The following is a 23,514-nucleotide window of genomic DNA, read 5'->3' as shown; positions in this document are numbered from 1 at the left end:
ATGTGAATCATAACATGAGTCACAAAGCATCAAAAAGAAAAATTCTTTTCCATCTGCCCAGTTGTTTTGTCACACGGACAAACAAAGCAACAGCTGAAGGGCAAAAACAAAGCTTCCTTGCTGGCAAAGAACAAAAGAAAAAAAGCTGTTTTGCAAAGGACATTGCTACCAAAATTAGGTTGGGCTGATTATAATATCATGGCAATAACATTCTCACTCTGTGAGCCACTTAGAAAAAGTGGATGCAATCACAATTTTCAACACCGCAGGATTTCGCGAGAAGCCGATTTGCTGCGAGAAAATCAATATTAAACACATTCTAGTCTTGAAGCCTGTGCCATTCTAATTTCAGATTGAATTTGTTATTTCGCAACACTTGTCTGTAGATGCTATCTGTTCAAAATAGCATTAGTAGGATTGACTTTATCAACAAGATAAAATGCTTTTGTCAACAAATATCAAATAACAAATAGAGATGAACAGTACAATTTCATGACATGGGTATTGAAAAAGCTTTCATGACAGTGGATCCAGTGTTTTCATGAATCAATGACTGCATCCAAAAGGTTACACTGTACTTAACCGATTGATCCAACTCTGCAAAATGACATTAAAATTCCACACACTTGGGATTTCTGCAATACTGTGGGAACATTGCACACTTATGCATTTTGTCTTAAGGCATGGCCATCAATGTATACAGCTCTCACACAAATATCAGTTTCCAAAATTAGAATTTCTTGAATTCCATAACAACAAAACGACATTTACTGTAAAAATCCTGACTAAAGCTTTTGTTAATTCCCTTCATTATTTAATCAAATCAAGAAAATCTGATTCGCGATTTAGTTGCACATTCCGCGCCAAGATAATATTTTAAGATTTTTCGCCACCTTATTGGTTATTCTTACTACAATTAACGTGATTATCTGAATAGACTTTCGACAATGGCTTAGTTGAATTTTCTAAAACGAGTTGTAGTTATTTAAATGCTGCAGTTAAATATGATTTAAAAAATTCATCAATAATTAAAAAAGAAATGTAACCTACTTTTTTTTTACATAGAACTCAAGACAGCAGAAAGTCTCAAAGGAATTGGTGTTTTTGACTTTGAATGCCATAATATGATTTTTTTTTGAATGAATGGAACATTTACTGTACCTTGCACCCCTCGCACGTGATACATCGGTAGTGGTATCCAGTGGCCTTGTCGCCGCACACCACACATGGTTCATCCTTCTCCAGGTAGCTGGGGATGTACCCTGGAACAGAGATGCTAAGAGCTATAGGAAAGGAGGAGGAGGAGGTTAAGGAGAAAGATGGGATGGAATTAAGAGAGGTGAATATCCAATGCCCGAGTAGGATGAGCAGACAAAGATCAGGCACGGTAAGGCAGAGATGGGACCAAGTCACACATGTGCAAGTCTCAAGTGAGTCTCAAGTCTTAACCTTCAAGTCTCAAATAAGTCCCAAGTCATTTTTTTCTTGGGCAAGTCAAGTCAAGTCCTTAAATAGGTCAAGTCAAGTCCAAGTCAAGTCCTTAAATAGGTCAAGTCAAGTCCAAGTCAAGTCACCTTATTATTGCAATTTTACCCGCAGAATCTGATCTTAGTAACGTGAAAAGACGAGATATAAGTAACTTTAAGTAACCATCATTGTCCAATGTGTCTAACCTGTTTAAAAAATATGACAATCATTTGGATTTGCACTGTAATTACTGATATTCAGTCAAATACACCATGGAATCAAACAAAAAAGAAATTACCTCATACAATGATTGACAGCTCAATCTAAACAAATGAACGTCTGCCGACAGTGTCTGACACGTTTGAGTTGCAAATATGAAAAAATAATCTGAAAAAAACCTGAAAGAAGAAACACATTAAAGAGCATTAGAAACATTTTATGTTTCATCTGTAACATCTGGAGACACCAGAGCTCTATGAACTTCAAACGGACAAAGTTTGAAGTTGTCGTCTGGCTGTCTGAAATGTTTCTGTTGCATATCTTGCACTGCGCTGTCCGTCTTTTGCCGTCATAAAGGTAATTACGATAGTCGAAGGTGATGACTCGCGGTGACATGTTTGTGCATGTCTGATATAAAGGGGCGTGATTCTCCAGAGAGGGCACGACTGATTGATTGACAGGGTAGCGATCCAATCATGACAACGCCATTCTCAGCCGCCGCTCCTACCGTGTTATCGATATTACTTTTTTAAATGCATTATTAATTTTATATTCAAACTGAAAACATAAACTAAATAACACGGAAGTCATTCAAGTCATCGTAAGTCAAGTCCCGAGTCTTTAACTTCCAAGTCGAGTCTCAAGTTTTTTTACTTTTGTCAAGTCAAGTCACAAGTCATCAAAACAGCGACTTGAGTCGACTCGAGTCCCCATCTCTGCGGTAAGGTTTAAAGGGATGAGGGGTGAGTAGTGATTATAAAAGGGAGGGGGGGAGTAAAAGGGGAGAAGGGGCTTTGTATTAAAACGAGGCCCCCCAATGAAGCACATTTGTATGGGACCCCGAAGGTCTAGAATGGAGCTAGGTGTGCGTGTTTAAATAATTCTAAACCAGTGTGAGTTAATCATTCAATATTAATTTTTTAATCTAATAATAAATAAATGTTGGAGCACTTTTTTGTAAGTTATAATTGAATGCGGTGAGTATGAATACAAATAAAAAGTTGTGCTTATACTAAAGGCATTTTTGATTAAACTATGGTCTTATGATTCCCAGAAAATGTGCTTTTTTCCCTTGAAAATCAGTCCTTTAAACAAAGCCGGATAATTGGATTTAATGTCATTTTTTTTATCCCGAGTTATGGAAGATCCCGACGTCTCAATGGGTGCAGTGTAGAAATGGAGAATACAATCACTCTGATTGTTAGGACTTTAAATCCTGAGACAACTATTGCTTAACACAAATAAAACAAGATGTACTTTGATAATGTTCATGTTTTATTTTATTTTTTTAAATACACGAGTTCAAACTGTTTCCCAAGCTCATTTTACATTAAGACATTCAATGGGCAAAACCTGATAAAGAACATTTTTCAGATCAACTAAATCATTATGAACCTCCGATAGCCAATTACGTTTTGAACTGGATTTCAAACTGTGTTGTTTTTTTTTTCTTCCACCCAGTGCGAAAAGGGACACCCCAGGAACCTGTTAGCCTTGAATTTATTTTGGCAACCAGTTCAAAATGTACCTTGCCCTTAGGCACACAGGTTACATTTGAACATGCATTGGTCCACAATCCAAACCAGAAAAGGTTGTTTGTAATCATTGGCAAACATTACAAAGGAATAAGCCAGACTTTCATCTTCCACCTCAATTCCACTCAAAAGGTGGCTGGGTTTCTCCGTTCTGGTTTCTGGGCCATGACCTGACCCCGAATAAGCGGAAGGAAATAGTCAAGTCAAGTCAAGTCAAGTTTATTTGTATAGCCCTAAATCACAAGCAGTCTCAAAGGGCTTCACATCGACGAAATTGACAATTATTCTCAGAGCGTCCCCTGATCTTAAGCTCTTAAGCAAATAGATGGATGGATTGAAAATGAGTCTGAGACTGCAGATTCTGTCCATTTGAAATGTTTCTATTTCAATCATATCCCTTCAGAGGTGTGACTCTTAAACTTTGACTACCTTTGCGAGATTAATCATGTTCTACAAAGCCTTGAGAAGAAAACAGCAAGGAGTCTAATAGAACAGTGAGGACAAAGCTGGGCTAGCATTCAGTGTCCATGGGGGAGTCAGCTCGAGTGTGATGAGGTGCACCCAACGTCATATTCCAGACACAGCGTCCTCAAACACATCAAAAATCTGAATACATTTTTTGTTTGTTTGGCGATGACAAAAAATAGGGATGGGCTAAGTTTGGGGTGAATAATCCTTACCAGACATACTCTTCATCGAAGACTGGCTGTTCTTCCTTTTCCTCTTTGGCATATCGAGCCACCTGACACAAGGGAGGACAAGAAGGTTCAAGTATGGAAATAATCATTTGCTATGACAAATTATGTGGGGGTTTGCTGACATTATAGTTATGTAGACATACTAATAATTTACTTTTCTGTTTAATGTTATTCACTTTGATATCTATTGCCATTTTTTTACAGTTAGTTTCATAATATTCTTCAGTTGCCACAGTTGGATGACCCCTTTCTCATGGGGACGTTATTTCGTCATGTTTTTGGCCCAGATTTTCCTTCTCTCCTCAATACATTTTCTTGTGCTGGTTCCGGGTTTCTAGCCCTCCATATTTTTTTCAGTTTTGTTCAAGAAGTTGGCCTTTCTCGCCACTATAAAAGCCCCATGAAACATACAGCGCAATCACACAGATGAATCTAGTTGAAAAAATAAAAAAAAAGGGGAAAAAAAAGAGCTGACATTTCTTTCTCAGTTGATGTTGCACTTCACAGCAGAAAAATAGGAATTTATTTTAATGCTGTGGGAAACAGTCTACACTGGTCACTAATATGTGCAAGATCAGCTGTTGAACGGAAACACAAAATTGTCCTTTCTGCACCAGTTAAAAAATAAATAAAAAAAGCACGATTTACCAATAATGGAGATTTGGTTGGGCACCATTTGACAGGACGTTGATGCAGTACATAGAAGAAAAAAAAAAAAAAGTATTGTGAAGTCGAGGTCAGTTACTATTTTAATCAAACCATTTGGGCTCAACAGCAAACAAAAATATTTGAAGGTTCCAGCTAAAATAAATGTAGCTTAACTGTTATAATACTAATGAAGGGGATTGCATATCTCGGCCTATGAACTTTCAGTCACGTGGCTATCAAGTTGCTTCTTAGCTAAAGCAGGCATATGCTCTGAAACTGCACGCTTGCTGTTAACAGACATTTGTTTAGCTCAAGTTTTTAAGCAGCAACTGCCACTAATAACTCCACGTAATCTTGCATTTACTAAGCGCAGTATGTATTTCGATTTCTTTGTGTGTCTTGGCATGTGAAGAAATTGACAATAAAGCAGACTTTGACTTTGATGATGGCAGGTTCTTGCAAAACTATTAACTTTTTTTTTTCAGGATTGCACACAAAAAAAAATGCTGCAAGAGCAAAGGAAACAATGAGCCTTGATCTTTTAAAATGATAAATAAATAAAATATATATAATAAATAAAATGTTCTTGCAAGTCCACAAATTGCATTAGAATATTTTTTAATTTCAATAAACATTAAAAAGACAAAACAATTGGGAACTACTACCTAGAAGACTTATCTGATGTTTATTTGAACACAACTAGATCTATTGGCAAAAAAAAAAAAAGTAGTTCAACACCCACCTGTTGATGCAGTATGGCTGTAAAATATGCATGTTGCTCCTGCTGTTATTTTTTTCTTCTACTTTCAGCCTCCCGACAATCTAATTTACTGAGTACATGCAGTCCTCAGCAGCTTTGTTTGCAGTCAAGTCGACAGTGCAGGAACTCCAGATCCTCAAAGCGCTTGGTAAACACCATTGATCCACCTCTACACGAAGGTCCCAAAAACCTCCCTGTGACCTCAACACTGACCCCCCGCAAAATTTCAACCAACTGTCAGAAAAGTCAAGTACTTGTTTTGACAGCCTGAGCGTTAGTCTCCCTGCCTCAGACTGGGTGCTGGCAAGAATGACTATGATGTTTATTTCCCTCTCCCCCCTCCCTCTTCACTCTCTCTCTCTCTCTCTCTCTTCCTCCTTTCTGGTTGCTCTGGTGTGTTTATTTCCCTCTCCCCCCCTCCCTCCCTCCCTCCCTTTTCACTCTCTCTCTCTCTCTCTTCCTCCTTTCTGGTTGCTCTGGTGTGTTTATTTCCCTCTCCCCCCCTCCCTCCCTCCCTCCCTCCCTCCCTCCCTTTTCACTCTCTCTCTCTCTCTCTCTCTCTTCCTCCTTTCTGGTTGCTCTGGTGTGTTTGTGTGAACGCGTGTGTGTCAGCATGTGGCATTCTGGGCCATAACAATTTATTTCACTCTGATCTGCTTTGAAAGAATGCCCCAGCTTCCTGTCTACCAGTCTTTATTTAAACTCACGGATTTTATTTTCTCCTCCCCAAGCGTCCTTCTCATTTGCTAATCTTTGTACCCATCTCGAGTTACAGTCATTGCTGCTTCTGCAAGATTAATTGGATTAAACTCATTTCATGTCCTTTCCGGCATTTACTTCAATGTCTTTGTCCCGCAGGAATAAATAGAAAAAGAGAAAAGGGCTTTTTTTTTTTTATATTCAAATTGACATAAACCTACATACAAACTCAACCAACTCTTTAGTCGGTATAACATTTAAATTCAATCAAGTCAAGGCTCAAACTCAATTGTTTTCATCTCTGATACAGTTCCAACTAGAAACTCTCAATTTTAAATGGATTTTTTTTCTTGGTAAACCTAATTTGGCCTTAAGAAAATTGACAGATGACTTGCTCACCTCCACTGCCTAAAGACAAACATTCGAGGTGAAGTACTGATCTGAATTTATAGCCGTAACTTAAATCCTACAATGAGATGGTCTGTTACAAACTTGAGTTGCCATTTCACATAATCAATAACAAACAACTTCATTATGCCGGTCAGAATTTCTACAAGAGCTGACTAACTTCCGCAGCTAGTTCCCTTTAAAAGTGACATCACAGACTATTTTTCGAGTCCTGTGGTCCTCCTCCTCATTAATTAAAGCTAATGACCACTAATAAATAATCTTTTATTTACACATTGAATTTTTCTTTCCTTTTTACTTTTCCTCCATTCCAGAGACAGCAGCACCCTTATGGAGCATTTTAATCAACACCCACAGGTAAATTCCAGTCTCGGCTAGTCTGATTCCACCCAGCGCCAGAAACAAAGATACTTTGAAACTATTCTGTTTTGACATGTCTTCATTCAAATTCAAATTCATTCAATCCTAAATGGCTTTCACATCACATCCTTTCTTTTTTACGCTTAGTTGCTACATTAACTGCAAACAGTAATATGTGGGTCTACCTCCTTGTGTCTTCAGTGACTACGGTTACAGAAAGTCAATATTTGGGTTAAGGTCAAAAGTCCGTTTTCGGAAACAATCGGAATACATGCCTCAACGGATAGAGCTACTCCCAATTTTAATAGCTCGTCTGAAACCGCGCAAATAGACGTCATTTCTGCTTGTTACTTTCTACCATAAATAAAACATATAGGAATAAAGCAAAGAGTGCTTTTCTGTCCATTTCCGAGCTCGTGTGCGTCAGACGTACAAACTAAAGACATACACAAAGTGTTATTTATGTTGTAGAGACAGAAAATAACAATCACGCCGCAGAAAAATGACTCTATTCAAGCTCGGCTCAAGGAAGCTGCACATAGAAATACTTTGTGTATTACAAAGACCAAGATTGCATGCGCAGAATAGGTCAATATCCTTCACCTCGCTCTTACCCCGAACGTTGTTTACAAACCGACATATTTGGGTGAGAAAAGTGGTAAACTGGGGTCTTATTTGGAACCTGATTAGAAGCAGATTTGGGTTTACATGGACTTTAAAAACCTGAATACTGACAATATTCGGGTCATCGAATCACTTCATCTGATATTCCAACTATCACTGATTGCACATTCCTACCAAACTCAACAGGAGTTGAAACTTGGGCTCAAAACGATCCCAGCGAGAAAAAACAAGCCACTAATTACCACTCAACTTTAAGAAACCTGTATAAAAATAGTTTTATTTCAAACTGGATGTAAGTTTCGATCTAAAACGCTGAGATTGTCCATGTGACCTTCATGCTTCAGTTAGGTAACACTCAGGCATTTAATTTAATTGATGAGAAACTTTAAGCACCAGTTGTATAATTGTTCCTGTCACATGAGGGGAGAGGCTAGCTTGGATGCAGACTACTTGTGTCTAGCGTTTAAAAGGTGTGGCAGTCTTGAGGTTGAGATATTTGAAGTGGCACACAAAGACCCGATGCAGATACTAGTTTGCAATGTGGCTTTTTAAGTTGCATGGAAATGCCATGCAACAGAGGAAACGCACAAAGTACATGTCGGGAAAAAAAAAATCATTGCTAAACTTCTCTTAACAACGGGTGGTCACTGAAGTGAGTTGAAACTGACAAAATTAAAAACCTTTTTAAAGTTGATGAAAAACAGACACTGCTTTCCATACATGTTGCATATAATTAAGATAAACCCCAATAAAAAAAAAAAAAATGTAGTTGATGAACACGCTAAAAAAATATATCTTCTTTATATAATGTCACTAATTTCACCTATTTTGCACCCCGCTTGTATACTTGATATAGACAGTCCAATGTTTTGCTTTTAGCAAATTCCCTCCATTTACAATTGTGTTTTGATTCATTATCCTGCTGCTGGACACATGACCTGTGGCGGCTGCGGAAGCCAAGCTTCCTGAAACTGGCCAGTACATTGCGCTCCACAATGGCTTGACAGTCTTCAGTCATTCAACTCATCATAGATTCAAGCCATTTTCTTGGTTCCACATTCACTGAAACCTATTTCAGACCTTGCTTTTACCACATGTCAAAAACATTAAATTCATCCGTAAATATAGAACACATATTATCCTTTGAAAAAGAGAAATGAATGCCTGACAGACTTCACTTAACATTCAAATCAAATTGAGCTTTCATGATCTCATCTCAAGTTTTGCATTAGCATCTGTATGTGTGTGAGAGTGAACATTCACTAAGGCGAGGGAGGGAGGGAGGGTGCAGAGCATGAGGCAGCACTCACAAGAACACGTGCATTCCCAATGACACAGTGAGAAAGAAGCATGCACATGCGCACAAGCAAAGCAACAATCCCCCTGCTGATGTCACATATTGAGGCTTCCTGAGCTCTTTCCTGCCCTCGTCGCCTTTTAATCTTTCCCCATCCATATGCCATCTATTCCAATAGTAGCTACAGGCAATACTTTATGAAATGTATTTATTATGATTTTTTTTTTCCCCCTCCCACATTTACGAGAGCGTCACCAAAGAAAATTTTGGAAATCTGCAAATGGGTGGAAAATTCTCATCCCTGTTATTGAGCGTTAAAGCTGACACTGAAGGTGGTGGTAAACACAACCCTGTTCCAGCTTGTTTGGAATGTGTTGCAGGCATCAAATTCAACACGAGTGAATATTTAGAAAAATGATAAGATTCATCAGTTTGAACCTCAAATATTTTGGCCTTGTATTTGATTGAATACAGGATAAAAAAAGATGAGCAAAGTGGACCTTGTACGTTTACTACTGGGTCAAATATTGTATAAAATGGCATGTGATCAATAAGAAAAAAAGTTTCTAACAATTTCAAATAAAATATTTCAGAGCTATAATTGTTATCGTAAAACGTATATTTGCTCATGGTTATCATATCGATAAAATCTATTTGAGGGCCGGACTCAAAAAACAAAAAAACAAATGGCATAACATCATTTGATTTTGTTTGTTTATATATGTAAACAGTGTATCTTCTCTTTGATTCTCATAATTATCAAAACCGGTTGCAAACCAGATTGGACAATTTGGCAGACTGGATTGGGTGGAGTACAACAGTTTCAACATGAAAGACATTTGGAATTATATTGGTTTGTACTACCATGTTCTGTTTCTTTAACGACTGTCTATTATAATGGAACATTAGCCAAGTGCAGGGGCACTGAGGGCACCGCCGCCAGTCCAAGAGTCCACTGTACGCACAGACCCTATAAGCCTCGATCTCTATTTGAAAAGTAATCAATCACCAAGTTCAAATTATTATTCCTCTCCAATATCCAGGATACTATAAACATGAGATTTCATGGTTTCGTGCACGTGTGTGTGAGTGCACACGTGTAGGAGGAGGCAGGACGAGCGCAGATGGTAGTGCGAAAGCACTTTCCCGTTTACCTCGACTGCTCCCAAAAAATCCAGCATTATCATATTCCGACACAGTCTTGTTAAATTGATAGAGAAATAAATTCAAATTGTGCACTGACTGGGTGGTTGTACCTAATGTTGTGTCCGCCGAGCGTACGGAACATTAAACACACATCTGTCTCACCCTTTCTCATCTTTCACCGATGAGTCGTTATTCTGCTTCTTGGACTCTGGCTCCATTCAGCCTCAGTCCCATCCAGCAGCCAATGGCAGGACAATGAGGTTGACCCAGACCTTGCCAGCCTGCTCAGGATTTGCCAGCAGAGCCTTCAAAAGGCAGCCACATGGGAATGGTTGCAGCCATTGGCTGGGAGAAGCATGGTTGGCACAACAACAGCCGAGGCAAATGAAAGCTGGAAAAGGCAAGAAATGGAGATATCAAGAAATGCACAATCATACCCAGGTGTAAATTGGACACATTGTATTATGTAAGGCATCAAAGTGTTGAGTGGCTGAGAAAAAGCAAAATATTAGTAATGTGAGAAAGCTGTCATTTACTCGAATGCAAAGTGCCACACACATTTATTGTTGTCTGGCATGAAGTGTCATTTGTTAAAACGTGATTTTACAAAAGCACCATCTACAAATTTGAACAGTAACATGAGCACTGATGCATAACACAGCATGATCAGGCTCCCAAAATAGGCAGGACAGCGTTGCTATGGCAACGAGTAAGACCCCGAGAAGTGAGATGAAAATGAACGTTCGTGTCCTGTAATTAATGTTTGTTATATATTTTTTAAAAAAAAAAACTATTTTTACAGTTGGGCTCATATGATTACATACCACGGCAGAAGAAATGTTGGCAATTTTATTTGATTGTTTTAACTATGGTGATTGACCGAGGAACATCTTATCATTTTATTGCAAGGATTTGTCTAATGAGTGCAGTATTCTAAGTTTCATTTGAATACAGTTAAAATATAAGAAAAGTGTGCCTTGAAAAATGTTGTGAAAGATTTGTGAGAAAACTTGACAAATTACTACTTTGGCCAAGAGAGAGGTTATTAACCTGTGTGTGCTGCCATCTAGTGGCACTAATATAAGCTGGCAGTTATAATTTGCCAATTCAGGGGGCTGCAAGTAAGACACGATAGGCAAGAAAGGTGATTTGATTTAAGATGATTTTATCAGTGCAAACAAGTTCCTGACGCTAACCTTGATCTTAGCCTCAAAAGAAAAAGTACACTGAATTTCTCATTTGTGTTAACCTACTTAGGCACAGCGCCAAGTAGGCAGCATATGCTTCTATATTATCTCACATTGCATTCCTTTTTTACAGTCAGGTGCAAGCAACCCATAACTTTTTATGCTGGTGTTTGCCTTGCATGGCCTATATGTATTTTGTTTATGATTCAAGCCAAATACTCTACTTTGGACCGGGCAAAGATCATTTACATTGATAATTGACGTTTATAGGTAATCAGAATAGCTGGTGCTTTTAACAAATAATGGAAACTTTATCATTAGTCAAATATGGACTAAAAGTCCTCTCCTTATTCAATGCACCAGCAAAATTATTCTGAAGCTGCTTTTTAAAAGAAAAATGAATACACACTAAGTGATGAAATCTGCTTTTTATAACATTACTAGTATATGCATGACTCTGCAATGTGAATTCTGTTTTGTTTTGACAAGTTCCTAATTGGCTCATTTGCATATAACTTTGTACTTGAAACTGTTGGGCCACGAAAGGGAGCGGCAAAGACTTTTCACATCAAAACAAAGTGAAACCATCACACTTGAAGGAATGACCACTTGAAAGCGGAGAAAGGAAATACGCATTTATCCAGCCGAGACTAAAGGTGCCCTTCACTGACGTCAATTGGCGTCAATAAGCATGGCGTTACCAATTTTTTTTATCTCTCTCTTCTTACTTTAATGGAATGGGGAGGACAAAACAAAAGTGGTGTGGCATAATATTCTCAAGTGTAAAACATTCTTGTTTTGATTAATGGCACTTTGAAAAATAGCTAGCCAGCATCCAGGCTGCCTTCCATTATGCCAATTTATTTTACAATGTAAACAAAGATCAAATTATATTGTGCAGGTAATGTGATTGGTGGCAGTAAATTAAAAAAAAAGGCTTGTATTGAATATTAAAGCCGTACTGTGCTCCACAGGGCTCTCTCTTCCCAACAGAACTGCCACCTGTGTTTGTTAATAAGTTCAATTTTAATAAGCTTGTTTATATGTGCAGTTTTGCATGCATCGTCAAAATTAGTATGCAGACACGCTTTGCAGTGCTTGTGAGTACACATCACTGCACTTATAGGTGCAAAGTATCTGTCTAAATAAGTTAATTTGTTTCCAGTCAGGTAGTAAGTGCAGTGCAAAAGGTTATACTGCTTTCACTTCCAACTGCTTGGATTGTTTTGTACTCATTTTCACTTGCAATAAAGTGTGAAATGATTTCTGTATTAGTCTTATACTTTGTTTGTTGTGTCAAAACAAATGCAAAACAGCTGCTGATTCATTCAATTTGAAAGCATTAGAACTCATTAACTTTGAATGTTTGAAATGGCTAAGGAAAACAGTTATGAAATTTTCATGCATACTGCGGCTGAACAAGAAATCTTTCCTGTCCCTTCAGGCAGGGGCAAACATTTTCTCTCTTGTTCTTAAACGCACAACTAGATATTTGGAGGTATTTTGAATTCTAACAAAGACCATTTGAACCACAAGCTTACCTTAAAATGTGTGACCAAAAACCTTATCTTCTACCACGAGAAACAATTTTTAGAAGATCAAGCAACATTGTAAAAAGTCCTGCCTGAAGCTTGACATGCTAAAAAAAAAAGAATCTGTGCAAGTTTTATTGCGATGCTAACGCCTCGGGCCGCATTTGCACACATTTATACGGAACACACGCCTGCATGCGCACACACACTTTCCTCTGTTCTGTAAAATTCTCTTTCTGTGTGTCTGACTTCATAAGGTGTGTCTGACTTCATCAGACCAAGTCGGGTTGTTATGATGCGTCTAGTGTGTTGGTGGAGTGCCCACCTTGACCTTCTGCTAAGATAAACTGATCCCTTCTTGGCTTCAGTTGCAGCTAAAAAACAAAGGTGGTAAGAATACAGTGGATGCTAACTTGCCATGTCAGAAGCTGAACATGGCAGTACGTTTTATGTGTGACATGCTTTAGTCCAAATAATTACATAGCACTTTGCTAAATTTGCATATTGTTCCCGCGGTAGAAGTGCAATTTTTTTCACCATGGTAACGTGCGGGGAGAGCTGCAATTTACAGTAAATGCACAATGAAAGACAGCGAGTGCAAACTGCAACACCTCTGATTGTGCATACTCAGCACTTCATCATCAAGCCGCTGAATTACGATGTGAAAGATCTTCCGTATGTGACGCACGCCACAGACAAATCAAACAATGGTCAGTGACAACTTCACCGGTGATGTATTTCTTCGTGATGATTGTCTTGGCAATTATGGATTAAATCCATTTCAGGTACGCAAATTAACAATATGGCAGACAGTGGATGACTCATACTAATGGCCCAATTACTTGTGGATGTGTATTTATGCATACAACACACACATGCATGGACACACACACACTACAAGATAATGAGATTCCATCCTGCTTTAGCTCGTCCCTGGTGCACTTTTTACAAGATCAGAACTGGGTCACTCACTGATGTCCATGTCCACTTAGACAAACATCATTGTACTATCTTGTCCCTCCTTTTCTGGCGAGTTGGAAACACAATGAGCGAAAGCCCCCCCTCATCTTCTCATCCCATGCCAAGAACCTCATTGGTTGTCTCTCATACAACACAGAATATCCAAGCCACAGGTGGTCGTGGCGATGGGTGGAGAATTGTGTTGCCAAGGCAACTGGAAGCAGACGGCAGAAATAAGTTATGGCCATATGACGTGAGAAGACTATCAATAATGGAGTGCATTATATGTGACTGACAGATGTTGGGGGGGTGTCCCAAATAATGATCTCTTGACTAATATCTCATAATTCTGTTTTCCCCGCTGTCATATCTGTGCTTATACGATACCATCACGTTTTCAACATACAATGATACCATCTGAAAGATTATTTTCGTGTAGAGACGAGTTGAGATTTTGTAAATGATGTAGTCCAAGTGGCCTCCATTTGATCCTTGTGTCACAAATGAAGTATGTGTGTCTTACACCACAACTACATTCTGTTGGCAAAGAGTAGGACAATCTGATACACTGGAACATTAAAAGGTCGGGCACAATCCGTCCCGGGAGGCCGGTACACGTCGGAGTTGTGAAAAGCCACTGAGAAGGTTTGCATGATATCATTGAAGCATGACAAGAGCTCAAACTCTTGCGGTCCTGCTTATTAAAAATAATGACAATTAAATAGAAAGGAAGGAAAATAAAAACTCACCGATGCATTCCTTTCTTTCCCCTCAAAGCATCTTTGTCTCGATTTCTTTTTCGGGTCTTCTCAGTCTTTACGTTCCAATTACGCACTGGTTTGAGTCGTGACTTCCAGAAGTCTGCATTCGTTTCCTCCTTCTTTGCACTCCTCTGGAGGATCTCGGGCAATAGCTTATCTGCGCTGGCCCATAAACGTTGAAGCTTCTATATTATCAGACTTGAGAAGTAAATGGAAATAGGATAGGCGTGGAGTCCAAAAGCATTCTCCGGAGGACTCCTTGGCTACGGCTATACACCAGTCTCTAAGGCAAATGAAAGATGCTGAAATAAGAACCACCAAGATTGGGTCATATCTGGCTAATTCCCTTCTGTTTTCTTGACTCGAGTGTGTAAACGATTTGAGGTATATTACTGGACAGGTGAGGCTGGTGTTCTCCGGCAAAATGGGTAAAAACTAACTTGGTAGAAATTTAGATGATGCGCAGATCCAGGTGGTACAAGGTCCAGAGATAATGTTGGCAGCAAGAAGAGTTTGAGAGGCAATCCAGGTTGTCACGGTAACAGCAGTATGAGGTCACAGATGTGGATTTGCCGCGTTCCGGTCACTGAGTTGGACGTTTCGACGGAGGAGGTAGATGTCTGGAGAATATTCCCGAGGTATTTATCGAAATTTTGCACCAAGAAAAATAGAGAAAGTGATACTCTTCGTAAATTGTTCAATTCTGTTGTAGTTCTATTGGAGGTTTTTTTCTTCGGGCTGGATGGTGGAGTGAGGATTGACCAGTCAATATTTTCTTACATTTTATATTATGTAAAAAAAAAAAAAATATATATATATATATATATATATATATATATGCTGGTGGTTTTAAGTCCGCCTGAGCACAGCCAAAGGACGTCAGTGTGCACCAGTCATTTCTTTAAATATATATAAAGTTACTACTGAATGGTCTGTTGTTGTCCAAAGTTGTAAACAGAGGTTTCTTCAGTGGTTCCGCCTACAAAAAAAAAAAACATGTTAGAATAAGACCACAATGACACATGTAGTACATTATTTTAATTATTTTTTTTAATTTAATATAATTTATCCATCCATCCATTTTCTATATCGCTATAATGTATTCAAATACATGGATGAAGATGGTGTCCATAAAGAAAATATTTTTTTCTCTATCCTAGCCTCATGACCCTCAGATGGTGACAATGTTTTTCAGCAAGATGATGCACAAAAATACTGACAGGCTGCCAAATTGTGTGTTCTACAAGGGGCAGGTTCTATTTTACACATAGATTGTTTTTGGTTTTATGACCTATGTCACTTTTGAATTGTTTTATTTATTAAATTATTTGGACTGAACAGAATATGATTTAGTTCATGAAATACTGGGGCAGCAGGCGCAGAAGATGGATGAGTCTCCGTTATCTCCTGGTGGCAGAAGAATCTGACCTTTTTTGACGACCCAGCTACTCTTTACGGTTTGAGTGGCCCAGTTTTTTAAAGTTTAAGCACACCGACAATAGAACCGGTTTGTCTAGTCGATGATATATCCTATAAATTAATGCAACTCGATCATGACATGGACCAGACAACGTTGCAATTCCCATGGTTGAGCTAGCTGGGTGTGGTGCAGTTCCCATGGTTGAGCTAGCTGGGTGTGGTGTTTCCAAATAGGGTGTGTAATGAATACTTCACTGACACCCATCAAAATAGAGCATCCACACCTGCAAAAGTCTACGCACAATCTAATTAATTACATTTCAGGGATATGACGACGGGAACGTGCCATACTACACAAAAAGCGCTGTGTTCAGACAGCATGTTCATTTAATTTCTGCGGATGAAATCCGATTTGTGCGACCTCAGTTTGTCTGGTGTGTGAACTAAATGTGCCCCCAAAGTGACCCGTATGTGCAGAAGAGGAATTGACCTCACTCATGACGTATTATTTACAGTACGGTGCATTTTTTATCATCTCACATCTACAGAGGAGGGCGGTCACTCTTCCAATGATTAATCTAATAGCAGATAAAAAAAAAAATGCATCCAACAGATTGCAACAGTTGTCATTTATGATGAATGATTATTTTGGAATAGATTAAACTGACTCGTTTTTTTTTTCCTTAAATTATGATTCAGTTATTGGTTTGGTCCATGTTAGAAAATAAGGGAAAATCTGGAGCATTATTATTTCTAGCAGAATTTAGACAGTTTTAAGTTTGAATGTCTCTAAACGATTACCGTATTTTCCGCCCTAAAAGGCGCACCGGGTTATAAGGCGCACCTTCAATGAACGGCCCATTTTAAAACTTTGTCCATATATAAGGCGCACCGGATTATAAGGCGCATAAAATAGAAGCTATACTGCATCAAACTGAGGTTGACTAGGGTTGCGGTATGCATCCACTAGCCAATAACCAACGAGCCCTCTGTAAACAATCGCGTTTCTCAAACGATCTCCTATAAAATGATCAGAACTGACTAAAGTTCGATCTAACGCATTGGTACTACTTACCTATGTTTCCCTTCCATATCGATCCGTAGATTTACTCGAAACATTAACAGAGCAGCCTATTTTGACATGAAATAGCCTGGTACGTATAGCAGCTATCGCAATAGCATTAGCCATCCGCAAAGTCTCACGAGCCTCAGCTCGCAATCTCCCATGAGCCTCAGCAAAGTGTAAACAATCGCGTTTCTCAAACAATCTCCTATAAAATGATCGGAACTGACTAAAGTTCGATCTAACGCATTGGTACTACTTACCTATGTTTCCCTTCCATATCGATCCGTAGATTTACTCGAAACATTAACAGAGCAGCCTATTTTGACATGAAATAGCCTCGCGGGTACAACAGCTATTCGGTGACGCCCCCTGACTACAGTTGCCGTAATGCTGGGAAGCGATGCGACCTTGTAATTTACTAGTCGTACTAAAACGTACTGAAACATTTTGGCAGAGCACTGTGTACAACCAGTATGGATCAACAAATTCATCAGTTGATCCATATATAAGGCGCACTGGCCTATAAGGCGCACTGTCGGCTTTTGAGAAAATTTTAGGTTTTTAGGTGCGCCTTTTAGGGTGGAAAATACGGTAATCGATGATCAAAATAGTTGTCACTGTGACACCTCTTTTGTGCAATCACCCGAGGATTAATCGCACCATATGCTAGTCTGGCGGATGTACTCTGTGAACTTTCAGCATATTTAAAGATAAACGCGCCACTGTGAAAGATTCATGTCGATGTTGAAACTTTAAGACAAAGTTGGCTACATCCCAACCTCATAAAAAGAGAATAAACCGGTTTGGACATAATGTTGCCGCATTAGACGTCAAATCGATTGCATTTTCTATAACTGGGCCCCTATTCAAATATTGAATGTACACATTATAGATGTCAATATTAGCAGAATGAAGTGGATGGAGACACTCGGAAACGGGTCCAGCGTGTTTCATGAGGCAGCCTTCTTGTATCACCATCTATACCACCTGAGGGGATGCTTACACAACCAGACAACTTGAGGGCAAACGCTCTCAATATGAACACACATGTATGGAAAGAACACAAGTACGCAAATTGTCGGTGATGAGTTACTGTTTGCAGTATTGAAGTAGAGTAAGAGTGCATATACACTCACAACCCTTTTTGTCACAGTATGGGTGACCTTCAAGGCTGCAAGCTGTGCCAGCAGCTGAGCCAAGGTCAGCATATTGAAATGGGCAGTGGGAGGCTGTAAGGTCGACACTTAAGTGAAGGGAAGGGGAGAGAGGTACAAGGGGAATCGTATGAATAAATCGGACATAAAATGACTATAAATTAGGGCTTTGAGGCAATTTGTGGTTTTATGGAAAATGATTACGGTGAGGCGTGTTTAAACGTTCACGATGTTGTGAAAGTACCCTGAATGCACCGTGTCGCTTGTGTGACGTAGATGTGACTTTGCCCTGCTCTGAACGTGCTTTAGGCTAATATGTGACTTCTCACTTTCAATTTACTCTAACACTAAACACATAACACAAAAAATCACGCACACCTTTAAATGCAATTCCTTTTTTAAAAAAAAATTTAAAAAATCGCCCGTGCGATTACTAACGTGAATGTAAAAAAGAATGATTTTTTTCATATACTAGTCATCCAACTGTGATATTACAATACCAGAAAATTCATTTAAAAGGCATGTAGAATTAAAACTACAATAATGAGGAAAGACAAATAAAGTTGAATTTTGCACTTTGACATGGACTGCTTATTAAAATGTCATTTATGTAATGATAGCACTGTCATTCAGTGATTTAGAGCTAATCCTAAAACTTAAAGGGATAACTGCCATTTGGTAGCAGTCTGGAAGTTCTTGCTGGAATGATACATTCCACAGTAAAATATTTATGCCAACGAATCAACCCATGCTACAGAAAACATCAATGAAACTGTGGCGGCTCTGCCTATAAAGCAAGAACAACTCTGGCCTGGACCCTTTGGAGAACCATTTTTAAAAGGGAGATCAATGAGAGTGGACATGCCCCCAAACATCAACTCTGGGAACCAAGTCTTGCATTCTCAATGAGATACAGGCAGAAGCACTGAATTAGAATTTCAATGGATGAGCGAGAGAGGCTCCGATTTAAATGTACTTTGATTGACTTTTATTTTTTTGCATAATACATTTTAGACTGTATTTTGATTATCCATCCATCCATCCATCCATCCATCCATCCATCCATCCATCCATCCATCCATCCATCCATCCATCCGTGTCTTCAACTATAGACTTGAGGGCGTCGTGGAATAAGGCTTTTTTTTTTCAATCTCCAAACTACCCCTTAGATTTAATTAAATGTTATTCTAATCACTCTAAAGGGAATTCAGTCGCTTTTATAAATACGTAAAACATTGATCCAGATCACCTTGACAGTACCTCCTAACATCTGCCTGAACAAAAAAAAAAAAACGACCTCCAATTCAGTTGTCACACAGTCAAAGCAAAGCCGTCATAAGTTCAGTACACGGTCACTTGTCAGCTGGTGCTTGCACTATGACCCAATGGATGAAAGACTTAAAATAACGAGTGTGGTGTTGGTTTGGGGGTACACTCTGGTGGAAACAAAGCTTTGCTTGTTTCACAGTAGGCCCCATTGCCTACCCAGTGTTAATCAATGTTTTCCCCAAATGAGGCCTGAACGACACAGCATACTATACAATTTGGAATAATTTGAGAATATAGGCATTGTATTACTCTTTTTTTTAAAAATATGTTTTTATCAATCGTATAGTAACTGGATCAAAATGAATAGATTCATATCAACAGTGAGAAACACGTGCGGACACGTAAATTGAAGCTTGAATATGACATTCTTTAATGAGCACAAGCATGTGCAGAGTCACAGATGATTTATGTATTTATTCATTGAATTTAAACTTTATCCATTTATTTATTTATTTACGTATCCCGGTAAGGTATGCTGTGTCAACTTTCCAGAGGCTTTCCCTAAGGCTCTGTGAAAAGCTAACAAACGTATTGTGCTGACTGCGAACACGTTTTGTTTTCTCGGCCAACTCTTGCTGGAAACATTTATTTATTTCAGTACGCCAAGCGAACAATATGTTCAGTATTCCTTTTTTTTTCTTCAACAATGTGCACTTTTGACAATAACAGCTGCTTGAAACTGACAGTTGTGAATAACTATTTTCCCCCGAGAGTCTCCATGTTTTATTCATCCAAAAAGCTAATATCACAGAGTATGTTTCCAACACTTGTAACCTTGAATAGCTTTACCTACTGCATGTCAACACGAGATTAGATATATACATACAGTTTTTCTTATGGTCGTCTATTCACCTGTAAGTTTCACACAAATTGTACATCGAGCTTGAAGGCACTTTCAGTAAAATAGTCATTCACTTAATTATGGATAGCTACTGCAAGGCTATTGTAAGGGACTTCAAGGATAAAAAAAAAAAGAAATCTGCAAATTCCACAAATACTGCACATCACACCACTTCCCTCAAGACATTCAATCTGTCAGACAAAGAATCCAACACTACTCCTCACTACCAGGAAGGCAATCAAAAACTTGGTGCCCTTCAGATTGTGTGACCTCTGCCAATATCTAAACACCTCCAACGAAAACCCACGGTTTTCTATCAAATGACATTTTAGTATGATCCAATGGCACATCTTTTGTCATTTCCAAAAGATGCCGAATTCAGACTTCAACACCGATGACGTTCAGATAACGACGACTTAATATTACAGACAAGTTAGCTTTCGTTACGTAAAAAACAAGAGAAAAACAAACAATGAACACTTCATGCATTCGTTAAGCCCCAAGGTGCTACTTGCTACTAATCTCATGCAATGGAAACTTGTAAATGTGGTGAGTATTTAGACCAACGGAACATATTTGTGGTCTACAGAAAGTTGATCTTCTGGCTCAGCAATGAGCCTAAAAGCCAACAGTTTTGTTAACAAGCATGAAGTAATTAACAGTGAATGAATATGGCTCGTCAAATTTGTTTAATGACAAATAATCCTCAGGAAAAGTCTTGGTCTCATCTCAGTCTTAACACTATTTAATGTCTTGGTCTTAGTTGGTATGGTTTTGATGACAACATTAGTCAGTAAACAGCTAGATAAGCGTTTGAAATTGTAAATATCATTTATAAATATATATTTAGGTTGTGTTATATGCATGGATAATCTCTTTTAAGTGTAAAGCCCAAATCTTATTCCCTACTTTTTGAGGGTTTAGGAAAGATCAGCTCAAAATCGTACTTTTTTTTGTGTCTTTCGTAAACAGCAACGGCAGCAAAATGCGTACGTAGCCAGATAATCAAATAGCAGACACAAAAATGAAATAAAACGTCATTCCTCTCAAAGAGCAAAACATTTATGAAGTTTTAGCTTGGACTAACATTGTGGCTTTTTTCCCCAGAAATATTTTTACTGAAACATCAATCCAAATTTTAAAAAGTGCCAATTTGAAATCTCTATAGTTGAAAAGTGCATTTCACCTTGCAATAAAAAAAATTCTCATGCCTGCATTTCTGCCTCCCGAGCGTACGCTCGTTTCTGGAAAAAGAAATGAACAGTGAGCGTCCTTGTTTTCCTTGATCATCTAAAATCCGATCAAATTAAATAGTGTAACAATCTGAATGTTCAGACTCTAGGTTAAGTAAAATCACATGGCTCAGATTTCCTGGACAACTCTGACCTTGTAAGCTTAGCAAATCCTTCAGAGCAACTAAAAAAACAAATAAATGACTAAACAAACATCAGGTTTACCCCACATCTGACTTTCACTCCCAGTTTATACAAAATTATTTCTACTCCATTTATGAGGATTTGAATGTTCTCGTAACGAGATGCTTTCACAGTAATATCTGCGGCAAATTGGTAACGATGTTTCCTTCACTCAAGGATGTGTAAACTTAATATTTTTCTCAAATTCAATTTTCGGCCAAACTATCCAATGACTAACAGATGTTGTTGTGCTCTTCTCTTCACTCACGCATAAGAAGACAGTAATGGGAATTGAAATAAAACTTGTTGGGCTGTGGTGTCACGCTCACTCGTTCACAAAGTCAATAATTAAAGCTGTTTAAAAATGTCTTCAAGAGCAGCTTCATGTTATAATTCATGCTTGCAGGGTAATGGTGGACTGTAAAAAACAAAACTTCATCAGTATGCTCAAGCCAGTGTAGGGTAGCATTAAAAGTAAAACACATTAGAACAGTCCATAAATCACTCAAAGAGCTTTCAGAAGTTAGAAGTTTTTACACAGTACTTAAATTGATCTATAAAACATCAGCAAAGGAGGTCATGTCTGGCTGCCGGCATGCAAAGCGGAGATTATGGCTTTAGATGTAAACATACAAGCGTACTTCAAATCATTTCAAAGCGCTCTGGCCTGTTTTCATTCATTCATTCACCCATTGTGATGTCTTAGTGGAATCATAATAAATAAAAAGGGCCAATAACTAATGGTGAAATCCTGTTTAGCACCTGTATGCATGAATTCTGAGCAAATACTTAGCAAAGAAGTTATGCTTCCCAGAATCGATTAAAACCCAGCCAGCTTTTAAATGACCTTAATGGAAAAGTAAGAAGATAGTAAAGCTGACTATTTATACTTTAACATGCCATTTGTCATTTTATATTCTAGGTTGACCTTTGCTTTTGGGCTTCAAACGTATTTATTTATTTATGTATCCTCATAGCTGTATATATAGTTTGACTGGTGAAGTCCTAATTGTGGTTTTACTTTGATCTGTTCATCGTCGGATGTTTCTTTTCAGAGAAAATAATAAATAGCTCCTGTAATTGTACTTTATAGAGGAGCGCTGTAATATTTCTTGCATTTCAACCAGCAAGAAATGTGTCGCAGTGTTCCCTCTGGTCATGCGTTTAACTCCAGTAATGGACCTTAAATGTGTGACTCACATTTCATCGTTCATCATGTTTAACACATGCATGATTCATATGATTCATAAGCGATTGGAGTATTTTAAGCGTTCCAGCTATTTTGCATTTTGTCGACAAACAGGCGAGGGAATGTAGCTGTGGGGACCATTTTTTCTAGATTGGAGATAGTCAAGTGTGAACATTCATGTTGGCGTCATGGACAAAACACTTCTCAGCACAATTGAATCCAATAAAAATAAAATAATTATATAATATTTACATTATAATTATTATCATTATTATCATTATTATAATAATAATTATTATCTGTCACAATTATGATCTATTATTGTATTTATTATCTATTGATCAAATAGAGTTGCACAAATGTAAAACAGCCAGTAAAGGCTTGGGAAATAAAAAAAAAATAAAAAAGCTTCTTGGATCATGCAAATATAGAAAACAGGAGCTCACTGAGGAACTTGATGCTTGGTATCATATTACACTACATTGAATCAGGATATCACAGAATGACCTCTTGGTATGCTGGATGTGATCATAATCTTTTATATATAGCAATGTGCAGGTCTAAACTGACCAAAAAAAAATGGACTTGGGCCAGCCGACAGTCTCTTTTAGCAAAACACAGAAAAATAATGAAATTTCGCCACACTGGCCCCAAGAGTTCCCGGCCCAGCGGGCATCTGCTGTATAAGCCTGATGACCAGTCCAGCCCTGGCATGTGCAATATGAGATCAAGTGGATTGGATGACATTAAGAAGTGGTTGATAAGGAGCTCCCAGTATTTGTGGCCGGAATCACTTTCTC

At 38.3% G+C, this 23,514-nt stretch overlaps 1 protein-coding gene across 4 annotated transcripts in view; it reads right to left on the bottom strand.

Annotated features, from left to right (window-relative positions):
• LOC119125448 (thyroid hormone receptor alpha) overlaps positions 1–23,514 on the bottom strand; it is a 31,171-nt gene that overhangs the window by 5,787 nt on the left and 1,870 nt on the right. Inside the window, exons 2-5 of one of the 4 annotated variants that reach the window (XM_037255997.1) lie at positions 14,290–15,280; positions 10,024–10,252; positions 3,902–3,963; positions 1,162–1,262 (exon numbers count right to left, since the gene is read on the bottom strand). In XM_037255997.1, the coding sequence (XP_037111892.1) occupies positions 1,162–1,262; positions 3,902–3,963; positions 10,024–10,079 (219 nt within the window). In that variant the 5' untranslated portion in view covers positions 10,080–10,252; positions 14,290–15,280. Of the gene's footprint in view, positions 1–1,161; positions 1,284–3,901; positions 3,964–5,309; positions 5,686–10,023; positions 10,253–14,289; positions 15,281–23,514 lie in introns of those variants that run through there. The other 3 variants (XM_037255996.1, XM_037256000.1, XM_037255999.1) reach the window with 3 other exon arrangements.

The sequence above is a fragment of the Syngnathus acus genome, chromosome 8 (genome assembly GCF_901709675.1).
Source record: "Syngnathus acus chromosome 8, fSynAcu1.2, whole genome shotgun sequence".
Taxonomy (NCBI): Eukaryota; Metazoa; Chordata; class Actinopteri; order Syngnathiformes; family Syngnathidae; genus Syngnathus; species Syngnathus acus.
Note: the sequence above shows the minus strand (reverse complement) of the source record. Positions and strands in the feature narration are given on the sequence as shown.